At 39.5% G+C, this 18,621-nt stretch overlaps 1 protein-coding gene across 18 annotated transcripts in view; it reads left to right on the top strand.

Annotated features, from left to right (window-relative positions):
- Nucleotides 1–18,621, top strand: part of CCDC171 (coiled-coil domain containing 171) — a 445,777-nt gene that overhangs the window by 29,385 nt on the left and 397,771 nt on the right. For 9 of the 18 annotated variants that reach the window (XM_054501326.2, XM_054501324.2, XM_054501327.2 and 6 more), the window contains exons 5-6: nt 8,720–8,910; nt 11,181–11,312. In XM_054501326.2, coding sequence (XP_054357301.1) covers nt 8,720–8,910; nt 11,181–11,312 — 323 coding nt within the window. The remainder of the gene's footprint in view (nt 1–8,719; nt 8,911–11,180; nt 11,313–18,621) is intronic. The other 9 variants (XM_054501330.2, XM_054501331.2, XM_054501329.2 and 6 more) reach the window with 1 other exon arrangement.

Below are 18,621 nucleotides of genomic sequence, written 5' to 3'. Positions count from 1 at the left end.
CACCAAGGAATAGTACTGAGCTGTAAAAAGAACGAAATAGTGGCATTTGCAGCAAGCTGGATTGAGTTGGAGGCCATTCTAATTGAAGTAACTCAGGAATAGAAAACCACTTATAAGTGGGAGCTAAGCTATGAGGATGCAAAGACATAAGAATGATATAATGGACTTTGGGGACTCTGGGGAAAGGACAGGATGGGGGTGAGGGATAAAAGACTACACATTGGTTACAGCGTACACTGCTTGGGTGATGAGTGCACCAGAATCTCAGAAATCACTACTAATGAACTTTTGCCTGCAACCGAACACCATCTGTTCCCCAAACTATTGAAATAAAAAATAAAATGTGAAAAAAATTGTCCTTGATCAAAAAAAAAAAAAAAGAAAGTACTTTGTTAACTTCATGGGGCTAAAGAAATGTTAAGAGATAATTTTCTTTTTTTTTTTTTTTTTTTGAGATGTAGTCTCCCTCTTTTGCCCAGGCTGGAGTGCAGTGGTGCGATCTCAGCTCACTGCAGCCTCCGCCTCCCGAGTTCAAGCAATTCTCTGCCTCAGCCTCCTGAGTGGCTGGGATTACAGGCACCCACCATCACGCCCGGCTAATTTTTTTGTATTTTTAGTGGAGACGGGGTTTCACCACCTTGGCCAGGCTGGTCTTGAACTCCTGACCTTGTGATCCACCCGCCTCAGCCTCCCAAAGTGCTGGGATTACAGGCATGAGCCACCGCGCCTGGCATGTTAAGGTATAATTATTGTAACTGTTAAGATCCTTAGTTTTGTTCAGCTGTCTGGGGTTATTGACATTGGTCAGAAGTATTTTTGATTATGTAGAGAAGAAAAAGTAGTATCTTTTACTCACCCATGCAAGGTTTACAACTGACAACCCTGTAACAAAACACAGGTTAACAAGAGAAAAGCGTAACAAATTTATTTAACAAAGTTTTAGATGACATGGAGCCTCCAGAGATACGGTTTCCAGGGGAAACCATATTTTTGTGTTAAGTATGATGAAAGAAGTGGATAGTTGTGGAGAAATATGACTGGACAAAAAGATATGTTCCAATGTAATAAACTGAGTGGGAAACCCAGCAAGCCTGTTTGTTCAGTAGCATTTCTTTCTTCCAGGTGATAGATCACCTGAGGGCCCCATGACCTACTTTCAGAGGTAGTAGGTCAGAGAGGCGACCTTTCTAGATTTTATGTCTTGCTTTGGGGAGAAAGGGAGAAAGAGGGGTAGAAGACAGGAAGTCAGAGTAACCTTCCTTCTGAGGCCCTCCTGTCTTCTGCAGGTGAAAAATATTCAGCATACCAAGGCACCATAATTGGGGGTATTGTGTTCTGAGCCCCAGTAATTACCTTTGGTGTTTAATAATAGTTACACCACTACCTGGAATTTAGGAATATAAGAATTGGAAGGCACTAGATATGAAAGTTCATGACTTTCATTTAACTATGAGGAAAGTGAAATCCTGGAAAGATGGGAAGTTACTTGCTCAGCGTCAAACAATTTCAACAGACATTCTACAGAGTAAGATAAAGAGATGACTATTAATCACAGGAAAAATGCGTCACCTCACTTATTGTCAGGGAAATGCAAATGAAAACCATAGTAGATGTTATTAAACACCTATCAGATGGCTCTAATTGAAAAGATTGTCAATACCAAATATTGGTGAGGATATAGAGCAACAGGGACTCATACTTTTTGTTAATGGGAGTGTAAAATGATACAACCACTTTGGAAAAAAACCTGGCAGTTTCTTTTAAAATAAACATGCATTTATCTTATGAGCCAGCAGTTTCACTCTTTATTATTTCCCCATGAGAAAGAAAAACATTTGTCCAAAAAAGACTTGTAAAAGAATTTCATAGCAAATTTGGTGGTCCAAAGTTGGGGAAAAAGATATTCATTAACAAGAGAATGAAGAAACAATTTGTGTTATATAATGAAATGCTACTCAGCAATAAGAAGGAACCAACCACTAACGTATGCAGTAACATGAATGAATCTCCAAAACATGCTTAGTGAGAGAAACTTTACCCTCAAGAGGACATCCTATATGGTTCCATTAACATAAAGTTCTAGGATAGGAAAAACTAATCATTGGTGAAAAAAGAATCTAAACAGTGATTACCTCTGCAGGGTGGGTTGGCAGTGGATTTGACTGGGAGAGAGTATGAGGGTACTTTTTAGGTTGAAGGAAATGTTCTGTATTTTGATAGGTGTTTGGGTTACATGAATGTATTTATTCATAAAATCTCTTTGAACATTGGCTCACACCTGTAATCCCAGCACTTTGGGAGGTGGAGGTGGGTGGATCGCTTGAACCCAGGAGTTCAAGACCATCCTGGCCAACATAGTGAAACCCAGTCTCTACTAAAAACAAAAACTAGCCAGGCGTGGTGGTGCATGCCTGTAATCTCAGCTACTCAGGAGGCTGAGGCAGAAGGATCACTTGAACCCAGGAGACAGAGGTTGCAGTGAGCTGAAATCGTACTACTGCACTCTAGCATGGGTGACAGAGTGAGACCCTGTCTCAAAAAAACAAAACAAAAAACTCCTTGAACAGTACACTAAAGATTTGTGCATTCTACTAGATGTAAATTTTATCTGTAAAAAAATAAAACTATCCAGAATCTACAATGAACTCCAACAAATTTACAAGAAAAAAACAAACAACCCCATCAAAAAGTGGGCAAAGGCTATGAACAGACACTTCTCAAAAGAAGACATTTATGCAGCCAAAAGACACATGAAAAAATGCTCATCATCACTGGCCATCAGAGAAATGCAAATCAAAACCACAATGAGATACCATCTCATACCAGTTAGAATGGCAATCATTAAAAAGTCAGGAAACAACAGGTGCTGGAGAGGATGTGGAGAAATAGGAACACTTTTACACTGTTGGTGGGACTGTAAACTAGTTCAACCATTGTGGAAGTCAGTGTGGCGATTCCTCAGGGATCTAGAACTAGAAATACCATTTGACCCAACCATCCCATTACTGGGTATATACCCAAAGGACTATAAATCATGCTGCTATAAAGACACATGCACATGTATGTTTATTGAGGCACTATTCACAATAGCAAAGACTTGGAACCAACCCAAATGTCCAACAATGATAGACTGGATTCAGAAAATGTGGCACATATACACCATGGAATACTATGCAGCCATAAAAAATGATGAGTTTATGTCCTTTGTAGGGACATGGATGAAATTGGAAATCATCATTCTCAGTAAACTATCGCAAGGACAAAAAACCAAACACCACATGTTCTCACTCATAGATGGGAATTGAACAGTGAGAACACATGGGCACAGGAAGGGGAACATCACATTCTGGGGACTGTTGGGGGTGGGGGAAGGGGGGAGGGATAGCATTAGGAGATATACCTAATGCTAAATGACGAGTTAATGGGTGCAGCACACCAGCATGGCACATGTATACGTATGTAACTAACCTGCACATTGTGCACATGTACCCTAAAACTTAAAGTATAATAAAAAATAAAAATAAAACTATATTAAATTCTAATTAATGATATACATGCTGAACTATTTAGGAGTGAAATGTCCTGGTGTTTGCAACTTGCTTTGAAATGCATAAAATGTATGATGGACTGCTGGGTGGATAAATGAATGCATGCATTGAAGGATGGATGAATATCTGATAAAGCAAATATGGCAAAATGTTAACAATCCTAGAGTCCAGGTTGTGGATATATGGGTGTTCACTGCACAATACTTTCAACTTTCTGTGTTTTTAAAATTTGTGTAATGAAATGTTGAGGGTAGTGTAAAAAGCCTAATGCAGTTATGAGATAATCCCATAACAATGGAGAGAATACGGGGTGTGACAAGAGAGAAAATTTGGGAAGCTGGAAAGCAAATGGATGAGGAACAACTGAGCGAGAGAGACATTAAAATCCTAAGTCAGGAGTGGGGAAAACTGAAAGAGAAATTCTTAGTCAAAAGGCTTATAAACTGGAAGCACCAGATACCATTGGAATTTTGTATGGGAGTAGCAGTAGTGAGTAAAATAAGGAGGGTTAGATGAAAGCTGTTTGAGAGGCAGATAGGTCCTTAGATTTCCTTCCAAGAGCATGCTATTCTGGGATTACTTAAGAATTGCTAGTGGAAGTCAGGAGGTTTAATCCCTGGAGATGGCGAAATAGAGAGTCTTTTGACTGGCAAAACCAGGAAGATTCTGAATGCTGCGTATTGAGGAGCCATTCCTTCCAGCTTCCCTTTAATTAATTAATTTATTATTATTATTATTTTTAGAGACAGAGTATCACTTTGTTACCCAGGCTGGAGGGCAGTGGTGTGGTCATAGCTCAGTGCAGCCTTGAACTCCTGGGCTTAAGCCATCCTCCCACCTCAGCCTCCTGAGTAGCAAGGACTATAGGTGTATGCCACCATACCTGACTAATTAAAAAAATTTTTTTTTTGTAGAGACTAGGACTTTCCATGTTGACTAGGCTGGTGTCAAACCCTTGGCCACAAGCAATCCTCCAAGCTTGGCCTCCCAAAATGCTGGGATTACACGTGTGAGCCACCATGCTCAGCCCCCAGCTTCCTTTATATATTGACTTCCCCAAAAGCTAACACCTGGATTTCTACACTCTATGCCGGATGTTGGAGGACTCTTTTGTGTTATCACCTGACCAAGCTGATATAGTTTGGCTCTGTGTCCCCTCCCAAATGTCATCTTGTAACTCTCATAATTCCCATGTGTTATGGGAGGGACCCAGTGGGAGATGATTGAATCACTGGGGTGGGTCTTTCCCATGCTGTTCTTATGATATGGGTCTCACGAGATCTGATGGTTTCAAAAATGGGAGTTGCTCTACACAAGCTCTCTTTTTGCCTGCTGCCATGCAGGTAAGATATGACTTGCTTCTCCTTGCCTTCCGCCATGATTGTGAGGCCTCCCCAGCCATGTGAAACTGTAAGTCCAATAAACCTCTTTCTTTTGTAAATTGCCCAGTCTCAGGTATGTCTTTATCAAAAAAACAGACTAATACAAAGCTAGGAGGAAGAACCTAATGATACTGATGTTGGAGATTTCCCAATAAATGAGCCATCCAGATCCTTCTCCAGTAAAAGTTGTTAACGTCCACCTTGAAGCTCAGGTTCTAGGTGGTGGGTATATTAGTGTATAAACTGTATTATATTTATAGTTTCTCACTGTTAATGAGAGTAGACAACCAAGAGTTACCAGATATATGAGGAAACCCTCTAAAATGGAGAGAAGAAATCAACTTAGAAGAAACAGAGGCTCTGCAGGGAGAACATTTAAAACAAGTAACATTAATTTCCTCAGATCTGAAAGAATATATTTCATCTATGAAGTAAGAACCAGATGTTATAAAAGATGAAATCTCTTAGAAATTAAAAATATGAGGCCAGGCGCAGTGGCTCATGCCTGTAATCCCAGCACTTTGGGAGGCCGAGGCGGGTGGATCACGAGGTCAGAAGTTCAAGACCAGCCTGACCGATATGGTGAAACCCTGTCTCTACTAAAAATACAAAAATTAGCCACGCGTGGTGGCAAGTGCCTGTAATCCCAGCTACTTGGGAGGCTGAGGCAGGAGAATCGCTTGAACCTGGGCGGCAGAGGTTGCAGTGAGCCGAGATTGCACCACTGTACTCCAGCCTGGGTGACAGAGTGAGACTCTGTCTCAAAGAAATGAAAAATATAGAAGCAGCGTGAAGAAGAGGCAGGAAGGATCCCTGGTCTGATCAAAGCCCACACGCCATTGCATCCCTGCATCTGGTGCTACGTCTTACCAGCATCACCACCATGCCCAAGAGAAAGCCTGAAGGGGATGCTACAGGAGATAAAGCCAAGCTTCAGAGAAGATCCGCAAGGTTGTCTGCTAAACCTGCTCCTTCAAAGCCAGAGTGCAAGCCTGTAAAGCCTTCTTTGCCCCTGCAAAGAAGGGAGAAAAGGTACCCAAAGGGAAAAGCTGACGCTTACAAGCAGGGGAAGTATCCTGCAGGAAATGGAGATGCCAAAACAGACCAGGCAGAAGAAGTTCAGGGTGCTGGAGACGCCAAGTGAAATGTATGCATTTTGATAACTGTGCACTTTTGGTGACTATACAGTTTGAAATATTTTTCAACCAAGTTTTATGAAAATGCAGACTTTTTTTTTTTTTTTTTAATAAGAGTCTCACTCCGTCGCCCAGGCTGGAGTGCAGTGGCATGACCTCGGCTCACTGCAAGCTCCACCTCCTGGGTTCACATCATTCTCCTGTCTCAGCCTCCTGAGTAGCTGGGACTACAGGCGCCCACCACCATGCCCGGCTAATTTTTTGTATTTTTTTTTAGTAGAGACGGGGTTTCACCGTGTTAGCCAGGATGGTCTCCATCTCCTGACCTCATGATCCGCCCGCCTTGGCTTCCCAAAGTGCTAGGATTACAGGCGTGAGCCACTGCGCCCAGCTGTGTTTTCTTTTTAAAGTTATGTTGTTGAGCCACAGAAAACGTCGTTGTTTTTTGGGGAAGGGACATGTGTTACTACTAGAATGTCTCTGAAGTGGATTGATGGGGGGGAAAACACCTTTCCCTTCTAGTTTTGAGAGACTTCTTCTTGGCTCCCAGGAGGAGAGATTCCCTGATATTGACACACATAGCCACCTTGGCACAAACACCTTGTGGTGTGGAAAAACAAATTTGTTTTTATGTCCTCTTCTCCCTTCCACCCTCAGCATAGACTTAACTCCGTTAAGCCCAGACATCTCTTGGGATTGACTCCTGGTAATTGGTTGCCAGTGTATCAGGCAATCTGGACTTTCCAGTGACACCACTGAGATGGCACTCCTCAAAATAGCAGCGCTTCTGTTTCTAGATTGTAGATCTTTAGATAAATCCTGCCATTTTCATTTCACTTCCAAAAAGTCAGAGTCGGCTTGTGAAAAGTTGTTAAACAACATGTTAATGTGAAATGTCAACCCCCACTCTAAACTCCCTGTTCAGAACATCAAATGAGGACTTCATTGGGTTTATAGTGGCTTTCTGATTTTGGTAGTCCTTTGAAGAAGGGGGTTTGAAAGTTGTATACTGTTAACTGAAATACCTGCCTACAATACCATTATTGTTTGTGAAAAATATAGTTAATAAAGTTGGATACAGTTTGGCTTAAAAAAATTAACAAATTAAAAATATGAAGGCAGAAATGAAAAATGTCCCTAGAAGCACTGGAAGATGAAGATGGAAGAAACCTCCCAGAAATTAGAATTAAAAAGACAGAGGTAGAAAAATAGGAGAGAGGAGATGAAAAAATTTGAGGACCAATTTAAATAATAGGGAATAGTGAAAGATGTACGAGAGAAAACAGAAATGTATGATAAATCATCAATGAAAATAACTCAAGGTAACATCTCAGAACTAAAGGACATGAATTGCCAGATCGAAAGAGTCTATTGAATATTTACCATTATGGAAAGAAGTAGACCTACTGCAGGCATAGCATTATGAAATTTCAGAAAAAGACAAAGAGAAGATTCTAAAGCTTTCACGAGAAAAGAAAAATAGGTCAAATGCAAAGAATCAGGAGTCAAAATGGCCTCAAACTACTTTCCTGCAATGCTGGATGAGAGACAATGGAAGAATGTCTTCTGGAGATGGCAGCTGAATGGGAGGGGGACTTTTAATGTATTTCCTTTTGTACCTTTTATATGTTTGTATTTTGAACGTTTTGAATGTATGATTGATTCAAAATGCAAAGAAATATAATTTAGAAATACTGCTAATGTAGCTGTGGCATCTTTTAACACGTGTTTTTATAGACATTTCCTCATTTTATCTTCACAAAAACTTAACTAGGGACATTCTTATTCCTAGTGAGAATCAGAGAATCAGGGAGGTTTAATAAGGTGGCAGGTGTTGGAGCCAGACCTGGGAGTATTTCCTTCTTTTCTAGGTGCTGAAACAGAGCAGCAGTGTGTGTTGATAGGTGTTGGTTATTGTTGAGGTAATAGGGTAGGAGGTGAGTTGCACCTAAATCTGGCAAAGTAAATAGCTACAGTTCTAAGGGTTGGGATAGTGGTTTCCAGCCTCAGCTTTGTGACACTTGTGTAAGATGTGTTACAACTAGTGTTGTCAATAGTCAAATATAAAAATTTGTAATCTACTGTTTTTAAAAACTTGCCCTATATATTACAGTCTTAAAAATTGATTTTTCTTTCTTCTTCTCCTTTTTCTTTCTTTCTTTCTTTCTTTTTTTTTTTTTTAATCTGAGAGGAGGTCTCCCTATGTTGCTCAGGCTGGTCTTGAACTCCTAGGCTCAAGTGATCCTCCCACCTCAGCCTCCAGAGTAGCTGGGATTACAGGTGTGCACCACCACACTCAGCTGGTTTGTTTTCTTGAATAGGACAAAAACCGATAGAGTTGCAGCTGGTGCTAGAAGTGCACCTAAACTTGGCTATGCCTTCAGAAATATGTCACACTATTTCATAGCAAAATCATCATTGTCTGAAGGGGAAGAAGAGATTGAAAATTATAGAATAGATTGGTTTAGAGACTGTGAGCTTTTCAAGAGTTTACTGGACTGGAAAGGTTTTCAAGAGTTTACTCTAATGGAAAAGTTAAATGTTTTATCCTAGGATCATGCTGTAAATGATGTCAACTCCAATGTCTAGGTTTTGGGGCTCCTTGTTACTTAATTCATGGTTGTAAATGTACCTATTATTCTATTCTTAATAGCACAGAATTCAGAACTTCAAGCAAAGACAAATGAGACTGAGAAAGCATTTCAGACTTCTCAGCAAAAATGGAAAGAAGAATGCAGAAGATTTGAACATGATTTGGAGGAAAGAGACAATATGATCCAAAATTGCAATCGAGAATATGATTTACTTATGAAAGAAAAAAGCAGACTAGAGAAAACTCTACAGGTAAAATAGTTTTTATAAAGGAATTTTCCAATATGTAATATTCACCGAGATGTGTTGTACATTACTTGAAGTTATCCTGGATTTCCTTCCTTCCTTTTTCCTTCCTCCTTCCTTCCTCCCTCCCATTTTTTCTTTTTTAGGGGCGTATTTGCTGGTCTCTTTTGGAGTATATTAATAGGTATACTTTTTGGGGTGAAAAATGGTTTGTGGTCACTAATCAAAATGTTAAAAGCCAACAAAGCACTTATATGGGCATATTGTAAGAAGGTAAGAATCTACAGCTCTTTTTGTCTAGCAATATGAAAATTTGGAATTTTAGAAATATGGGCCCTGGAGTTTGATCTGAATATACAATAAATATAGAAAAATATTTGTATGTTTGATGTGAGCTTCACTGTCTATGTAGAGCATGTTCTGTATGGACATGATATGTAACACATTTAACTTCTCCTAAAATTGCGAGCTATTTATTCCCTCATTTTTTGTTCCCTTTTTACTCCCTAAAGTAAAAGTGGTATAAGGTTGAAGTTGCCATTGACTTAAAAGGTAGATTTTGAGTTGTCTATATTTGCCATTTTTTTTTAAGTAACAGTTTAAATGAAAAAAAAAAAATCATGACAAAGCCAGGTATGGTGGTGCACGCCTGTAGTTCCAGCTAGTAGGGAGGTTGAGGTGGGAGGATCACTTGAGGCCAGAAGTTTGAGGCCGCAGTGTACCATGATTGGGTCTATGAATAGCCACTGTACTCCAGCCTGAGCAATATAGTAAGACCCTGTCTCCCCGCAAAAAACAAAACAAAGAAAAAAAAAACGGTGATAAAAATGTTCTACCTTTACCATTGGTGTAAATGGCTTTTTTGAATTCTGGAAATGTTTCTTTACTAAAAATTAATTACACAAAAGCATTTACAAACTGTAGAAGTTTTTGCACAGTCGTTCCCAGATGTTGTCTTTGTCAGCAAATTTACTTTTGATTTCTTCCACATCAGTAGTCATATATTGTTTCTTTTGTTTACTACTGTATTCTTAGACCCTGGAACAGTAGCTGGCATGTGGAAGGGCTCCATTAGTGTGTGAATGGGGGAGGTTTCCGTGGTAGCTGATATTACAAGTCCTTGGATGGGCCTGTATAACCTTCCCCACATAAAATGTTTTGGAGTTATGTGGAGAGGAGGGCGATGGTGGCATTATTTCTTCAGCCAATCAGCTTGCACCTGAAGGTAGAAGATTTTGATCTGATCTCAATTAGCTGCTTAGGAGAATTGTGCTTTAATTTTAGGCTATTGGCTTTAAACTGATCTGCACAGAGACCCTTGGGACAGTTTGGAGTTGAATCTGAGTCACTATTTAGCCCTTGGGGGAAAAAAAGCCTCAAGGCTCTTTCTGAAAGCTTTCTTTCTATAAGTTAGGAGAGTAATATTTGTTATACAGATCTATGCTACCATTATGTGGACATGGGAGGCTTTCTTTCTCTCGCATGTAAACCGTAGACTTTTTCTTCTGTTAATGGGAACTTAATTTTAAACCCTATAGTTAGAAAATTGGGCTTCTCAGCAAATTGCATTTTATGTTTTTAAGATATTAAACCAAATTAGATCTTGCAGTACACCTCAGAAAACCCAAAAGGAAATGCATATTTTCAAGTATTGTTTATCTATAGAACTAGAAATTAAAGTCCATACTTAAATTTTTTGTTTTTTGCTTTTCAAATTTTTAACATTCTAGAGTTTCCTTATCCTAATTTGTTGCACAGAATTCTTTTCTTTGCCCCTTTTTCCCTTTTGGAAATACATTGTTCTGTGTCAAATTTATATATAAATTATCAGGGATAATCCAAACATTTTGATCACAGGTAGAGATTTCCATATTAAATGGAATCTACTTTGTTTATATCTATCATATGATATCATATATTGATATTTTGTTCAAACCTCTGAAGTTACATTTTTCAGAAAAATTGGATCAAATATATCCCTATATAATAAACAGGTATATACAACCTGTTGCTTATATATACTTATATATAGGTAATAGGTAAATATATGCCTATATAAACAAGGTATAATCTGTTGTTTAAATAAACATAGTTTCTTACTCAGATCTACATTTTGTTGATCAAATTATAGTTTTATTAATGATTTTAACATGAATTATGATGAGTTTTAACATCTATAGGTAAGGAGAGCCTCTTTGTACATTTAAACTGGGGATGAAGGAAGAAAGATAACTTTTATTGATCTAATAGTAAAGCAAGATTTTATTTATATAAAGGAAGTGTTGGAAAAACATCAACAGGAGAAGAATGAGATGGAGTCTCATATCAGGGAGACAGCATTGGAGGATTTTAGATTACAAGAAGAACAATGGGAAGCAGAAAGAAGAGAATTACAATTTATAGTACAGGTATTTTAAAAATAATAATTCAGTTCCTTAAATATATATTTTTAGTGCTTATGATATTCAAAATTACATTAGTGGGATAATTGACTCTCTCAAAGGGAAAATAATTTCTAGTTTTGATTCTGGAAGGCCACATTTCATTTGCTGTTACATGACAATAGGGCAACTGTTACCCACAGATACCATTAGTGTTTAGAGTTCAGTGATTTCCATTGCATACCTTATGTGATTTTTAAGAAGGATGTATATATATTTGGTATTTTATTTTTCCAATTTAAAATTTGAGACTAATAGCTGTTTTGAATAGGATAAATAAATAGAATAATAGGATTCTGGATGTTAAAGAATCCTTACAAATCATATAGTGTAGTAATTTTTGAACTCTTTTTAAGAAGTACGAATTCTTAATTATCCACTATTCCTCCACCCCTGAAACACGCAGAATCCCTGAGGCTTCTATAGTCCAATTTGAAAATTACTGATTACATCTAATCCCCTTTATACATGAGCAGTTGGAGATTTGGAAGTTACTGACTTAGGTTATAGACTGAATGATTAATCTGGGAAAAGGCTGCAGGTCTCTGGATTCTCACTCCAGTGTACTTTGCATTTTTTCAGGAGATTATATGTATTTATTTTGAAGGAGAGGTAGGAGAAACTCAAACTAGTGTGTTATTTTGTGTTTTAAAGGAAATTTGTGAAGGTAATCCTCTTTACCCATGAAAAAACTAACCATGAATCAACTAACCCATGAAAAAAAACCCGTGAATCAACTAACTTAAAACTTCAAATACATTTTCATCACTTCTTCTAGTTATTTTGTGATAACACAATGTGTTTTATGTATTTTTTCTACGCAGAATGACAAATTGAAATAACCTTTATATAGATGTAAAAGATATGCATTTTTCACAAGAATGAAAAATATCCACATATAATACATTTTGGAGTAATTGTGTGTCACAAACAACTTTGCAACACAGAAGTTGACCAAAAATGTGCAGAGAATAGAAGCCACTTAATTTTTTTTTATTATACTTTAAGTTTTAGGGTACATGTGCACAACGTGCAGGTTTGTTACATATGTATACATGTGCCATGTTGGTGTGCTGCACCCATTCACTCGTCATTTAACGTTAGGTATATCCCCTAATGCTATCCCTCCCCACTCCCCTGACCCCACAACAGGCCCTGGTGTGTGATATTCCCCTTCCTGTGCCCATGTGTTCTCATTGTTCAGTTCCCACCTATGAGTGAGAACATGCAGTGTTTGGTTTTTCTCCTTGTGATAGTTTGCTGACAATGATGGTTTCCAGCTTCATCCATGTCCCTACAGAGGACATGAAATTATCATTTTTTATGGCTGCATAGTATTCCATGGTGTATATGTGCCACATTTTCTTAATCCAGTCGATCATTGTTGGACATTTGGGTTGGTTCCAAGTCTTTGCTATTGAGAATAGTGCCACCATAAACATGTGTGCATGTGTCTTTATAGCAGCATGTTTTATAATCCTTTGGGTATATACCCAGTAATGGGATGGCTGGGTCAAATGGTATTTCTAATTCTAGATCCCTGAGGAATCGCCACACTGACTTCCACAATGGTTGAACTAGTTTACAGTCCCACCAACAGTGTAAAAGTGTTTCTGTTTCTCCACATCCTCTCCAGCACCTGTTGTTTCCTGACTTTTTAGTGATTGCCATTCTAACTGGTGTGAGATACTATCTCATTGTGGTTTTCATTTGCATTTCTTTGATGGCCAGTGATGATGAACATTTTTTTATGTGTCTTTTGGCTGCATAAATGTCTTCTTTTGAGAAGTGTCTATTCATATCCTTCACCCACTTGTTGATGGGGTTGTTTGTTTTTTTCTTGTAAATTTGTTTGAGTTCTTTGTAGATTCTGGATATTAGCCCTTTGTCAGATGAGTAGATTGCAAAAATTTTCTCCCATTCTGTAGGTTGCCTGTTCACTCTGAGGGTAGTTTCTTTTGCTGTGCAGAAGCTCTTTAGTTTAATGAGATCCCATTTGTCAATTTTTGCTTTTGTTGCCATTGCTTTTGGTGTTTTAGACATGAAGTCCTTGCCCATGCCTGTGTCCTGAATGGTATTGCCTAGGTTTTCTTCTAGGGTTGTTATGGTTTCAGGTCTAACATTTAAGTCTTTAATCCATCTTGAATTAATTTTTGTATGAGGTGTAAGGAGGGGATCCAGTTTCAGCTTTCTACATATGGCTAGCCAGTTTTCCCAGCACCATTTATTAAATAGGGAATCCTTTCCCCATTTCTTGTTTTTGTCAGGTTTGTCAAAGATCAGATAGTTGTAGATATGTGGCATTATTTCTGAGGGCTCTGTTCTGTTCCATTGGTCTATATCTCTATTTTGGTACCAGTACCATGCTGTTTTGGTTACTGTACCCTTGTATTATAGTTTGAAGCCAGGTAGCGTGATACCTCCAGCTTTGTTCTTTTGGCTTAGGATTGACTTGGCAAGGTGGGCTCTTTTTTGGTTCCATATAAACTTGAAAGTAGTTTTTTCCAATTCTGTGAAGAAAGTCATTGGTAGCTTGATGGGGATGACATTGAATCTATAAATTACCCTGGGCAGTATGGCCAATTTCATGATATTGATTCTTCCTACCCATGAGCATGGAATGTTCTTCCATTTGTTTGTATCCTCTTTTATTTCATTGAGCAGTGGTTTGTAGTTCTCCTTGAAGAGGTCCTTCACATCGCTTGTAAGTTGGATTCCTAGGTATTTTATTCTCTTTGAAGCAATTGTGAATGGGAGTTCACTCATGATTTGGCTCTCTGTCTGTTCTTGGTGTATAAGAATGCTTGTGATTTTTGCACATTGATTTTGTATCCTGAGACTTTGCTGAAGTTGCTTATCAGCTTAAGGAGATTTTGGGCTGAGACAATGGGGTTTTCTAGATATACAATCATGTCGTCTGCAAACAGGGACAATTTTACTTCCTCTTTTCCTAATTAAATACCCTTTATTTCCTTCTCCTGCCTGACTGCCCTGGCCAGAACTTCCAACACTATGTTGTATAGGAGTGGTGAGAGGGGGCATCCCTGTCTTGTGCCAGTTTTCAAAGGGAATGCTTCTAGTTTTTGCCCATTGAGTATGATATTGGCTGTGGGTTTGTCATAAAGAGCTCTTATTATTTTGAGATACGTCCCATCAATACCTAGTTTATTGAGAGTTTTTAGCATGAAGGAGTTGTTGAATTTTGTCAAAGTCCTTTTCTGCATCTATTGAGATAATATGTGGTCTTTGTCTTTGGTTCTGTTTATATGCTGGATTACGTTTATTGATTTGCATATGTTGAACCAGCCTTGCATCCCAGGGATGGAGCCCACTTGATCATGGTGGATAAGCTTTTTGGTGTGCTGCTGGATTTGGTTTGCCAGTATTTTATTGAGGATTTTTGCATCAATGTTCATCAAGGATATTGGTCTAAAATTCTCTTTGTTTTGTTGTGTCTCTGCCAGGCTTTGGTATCAGGATGATGCTGGCCTCATAAAATGCGTTAGGGAGGATTCTCTCTTTTTCTATTGATTGTAATAGTTTCAGAAGGAATGGTACCTGCCCCTCCTTGTACCTCTGGTAGAATTTGGCTGTGAATCCATCTGGTCCTGAACTTTTTTTGGTTGGTAAGCTATTAATTATTGCCTCAATTTCAGAGCCTGTTATTGGTCTATTCAGAGATTCAGCTTCTTCCTGGTTTAGTCATGGGAGGGTGTATGTGTCCAGGAATTTATCCATTTCTTCTAGATTTTCTAGTTTATTTGCGCAGAGGTGTTTATAGTATTTTCTGATGGTAGTTTGTATTTCTGTGGGATTGGTGGTGATATCCCCTTTATCATTTTTTATTGTGTCTATTTGATTCTTCTCTCTTTTCTTCTTTATTAGTCTTGCTAGTGGTCTATCAATTTTGTTGATCTTTTCAAAAAACCAGCTCCTGGATTCATTGATTTTTTGAAGGGTTTTTTTGTGTTTCTGTCTCCTTCGGTTCTGCTCTGATCTTAGTTATTTCTTGCCTTCTGCTAGCTTTTGAATGTGTTTGCTCTTGCTTCTCTAGTTCTTTTAATTGTGATGTTAGGGTGTCAATTTTAGATCTTTCCTGCTTTCTCTTGTGGGCATTTAGTGCTATAAATTTCCCTCTACACACTGCTTTGAATGTGTCCCAGAGATTCTGGTATGTTGTGTCTTTTTTATCATTGGTTTCAAAGAACATCTTTATTTCTGTCTTCATTTTGTTATGTACCCAGTAGTCATTCAGGAGCAGGTTGTTCAGTTTCCATGTAGTTGAGCGGTTTTGAGTGAGTTTCTTAATTCTGAGTTCTAGTTTGATTGCACTGTGGTCTGAGAGACAGTTTGTTATAATTTCTGTTCTTTTATATTTGCTGAGGAGTGCTTTACTTCCAACTGTGTGGTCAGTTTTGGAATAGGTGTGGTGTGGTGCTGAAAAGAATTTGTATTCTGTTGATTTGGGGTGGAGAGTTCTGTAGATGTCTATTAGGTCCACTTGGTGCAGAGCTGAGTTCAGTTCCTGGATATCCTTGTTAACTTTCTGTCTCGTTGATCTGTCTAATGTTGACAGCGGGGTGTTGAAGTCTCCCATTATTATTGTGTGGGAGTCTAAGTCTCTTTGTGGATCTCTAAGAGCTTGCTTTATGAATCTGGGTGCTCCTGTATTGGGTGCATATATATTTAGGATAGTTAGCTCTTCTTGTTGAATTGATCCCTTTACCATTATGTAATGGCCTTTTTTGTCTCTTTTGATCTTTGTTGATTTAAAGTCTGTTTTATCAGAGACTAGGATTGCAACCCCTGCCTTTTTTTGTTTTCCATTTGCTTGGTGGATCTTCCTCCATCCCTTTATTTTGTGCCTATGTGTGTCTCTGTACGTGAGATGGGTCTCCTGAATACAGCACACTGATGGGTCTTGACTCTTTATCCAGTTTGCCAGTCTGTGTCTCTTAATTGGAGCATTTAACCCATTTACATTTAAGGTTAATATTATTATGTGTGAATTTGATCCTGTCATTGTGATGTTAGCTGGTTATTTTGCTCATTAGTTGATGCAGTTTCTTCCTAGGCTTGATGGTCTTTACAATTTGGCATGTTTTTGCAGTGGCTGGTACCGGTTGTTCCTTTCCATGTTTAGAGCTTCCTTCAGGAGCTCTTGCAGGGCAGGGCTGGTGGTGACAAAATCTCTCAGCATTTGCTTCTCTGTAAAGTATTTTATTTCTCCTTCACTTATGAAGCTTAGTTTGGCTGGATATGAAATTCTGGGTTGAAAATTCTTTTCTTCAAGAATGTGGAATATTGGCCCCCAGTCTCTCCTGGCTTGTAGAGTTTCTGCCGAGAGATCCACTGTTAGTATGATGGGCTTTCCTTTGTGGGTAACCCGACCTTTCTCTCTGGCTGCCCTTAACATTTTTTCCTTCATTTTAACTTTGGTGAATCTGACAATTATGTGTCTTGGGAGTTGCTCTTCTCGGGGAGTATCTTTGTGGAGTTCTCTGTATTTCCTGAATCTGAATGTTGGCCTGCCTCGCTAGATTGGGGAAGTTCTCCTGGATAATATCCTGCAGAGTGTTTTCCACTTGGTTCCATTCTCCCCGTCACTTTCAGGTACAACATTCAGACGTATATTTGGTCTTTTCACATGGTCCCATATTTCTTGGAGACTTTGTTCATTTCTTTTTACTCTTTTTTCTCTTAACTTCTCTTCTCACTTCATTTCATTCATTTCATCTTCCATCACTGATACCCTTTCTTCCAGTTGATCGAATCGGCTACTGAAGCTTGTGCATTCGTCTCGTAGTTCTCGTGCTGTGGTTTTCAGCTCCATCAGGTCCTTTAAGGACTTCTCTGTGTTGGTTATTCTAGTTAGCCATTCGTCTAATCTTTTTTCAACTTCTTTGCCATGGGTTCTAACTTCCTCCTTTAGCTCAGAGTAGTTTGATTGTCTGAAGCCTTCTTCTCTCCACTCGTCAAAGTTATTCTCTGTCCAGGTTTGGTCCATTGATGGTGAGGAGCTGTGTTCCTTTAGAGGGGGAGAGGCACTCTGATTTTTAGAGTTTCCAGTGTTTCTGCTCTGTTTTTTCCCCATCTTTGTGGTTTTATCTACCTTTGGTCTTTGATGATGGTGACGTACAGATGGGGTTTTGGTGTAGATGTCCTTTCTATTTGTTAGTTTTCCTTCTAACAGGACACTCAGCTGAAGGTCTGTTGGAGTTTGCTGGAAGTGCACTCCAGACCCTGTTTGCCTGGGTATCAGAAGTGGAGGCTGCAGAACAGCGGATATTGGTGAACAGCCAATGTTGCTGCCTGATCGTTCCTCTGGAAGTTTTGTCTCACGGGAGTACCCGGCCGTGTGAGGTGTCAGTCTGCCTCTACTGGGGGATGCCTCCCAGTTAGGCTACTTGGGGGTCAGGGACCCACTTGAGGAAGCAGTCTGTCCATTCTCAGATCTCCAGCTGCCTGCTAGGAGAACCACTACTCTCTTCAAAGCTGTGAGACAGGGACATTTAAGTCTGCAGAGGTTTCTGCTGCCTTTTGTTTCGCTATGCCCTGCCCCTAGAAGTGGAGTCTACAGGGGCAGGCAGGCCTCCTTGAGCTGCGGTGGGCTCCACCCAATTCGAGCTTCCCGGCCGCTTTGTTTACCTACTGAAGCCTCGGCAATGGCGGGCGCCCCTCCCCCAGCCTCGCTACTGTCTTGCAGTTTGATCTCAGACTGCTGTGCTAGCAATGAGGGAGGCTCTGTGGGCGTAGGACCCTCTGAGCCAGGCGCGGGATACAGTCTCCTGGCGTGCCGTTTGCTAAGACCATTGGAAAAGCACAGTATTAGGGTAGGAGTGACCCGATTTACAGGTGCTGTCTGTCACCCCTTTCCTTGGCTAGGAAAGGGAATTCCCTGACCCCTTGTGCTTCCTGGGTGAGGCGATGCCTCAGCCTGCTTTGGCTCACGCTTAGTGCGCTGTACCCACTGTCCTGCACCCACTGTCCGACAATCCCCAGTGAGATGAACCTGGTACCTCAGTTGGAAATGCTGAAATCATTCGTCTTCTGCGTCACTCACGCTGGGAGCTGTAGACTGGAGCTGTTCCTATTCGGCCATCTTGGCTCCACCGCCACTTAATTTTTTTTAAGAGTAAAAGCTGGTAGTGAACAGTAGAAATACTGAATTTGTTATATATGTCAGTATTGAAAATACCAATGAAACCACAGCTTTTCTAAACCTTCGGTCTTTGTGCAGTGCTTTTCTCTGCATTCACCTCTTCTGTAGAATCTG

The sequence above is a fragment of the Pongo pygmaeus genome, chromosome 13 (assembly GCF_028885625.2).
Source record: "Pongo pygmaeus isolate AG05252 chromosome 13, NHGRI_mPonPyg2-v2.0_pri, whole genome shotgun sequence".
Classification (NCBI taxonomy): Eukaryota; Metazoa; Chordata; class Mammalia; order Primates; family Hominidae; genus Pongo; species Pongo pygmaeus.
The sequence above is the reverse complement of the archived record's forward strand: the minus strand, read 5'-3'. Positions and strand labels throughout refer to the sequence as shown.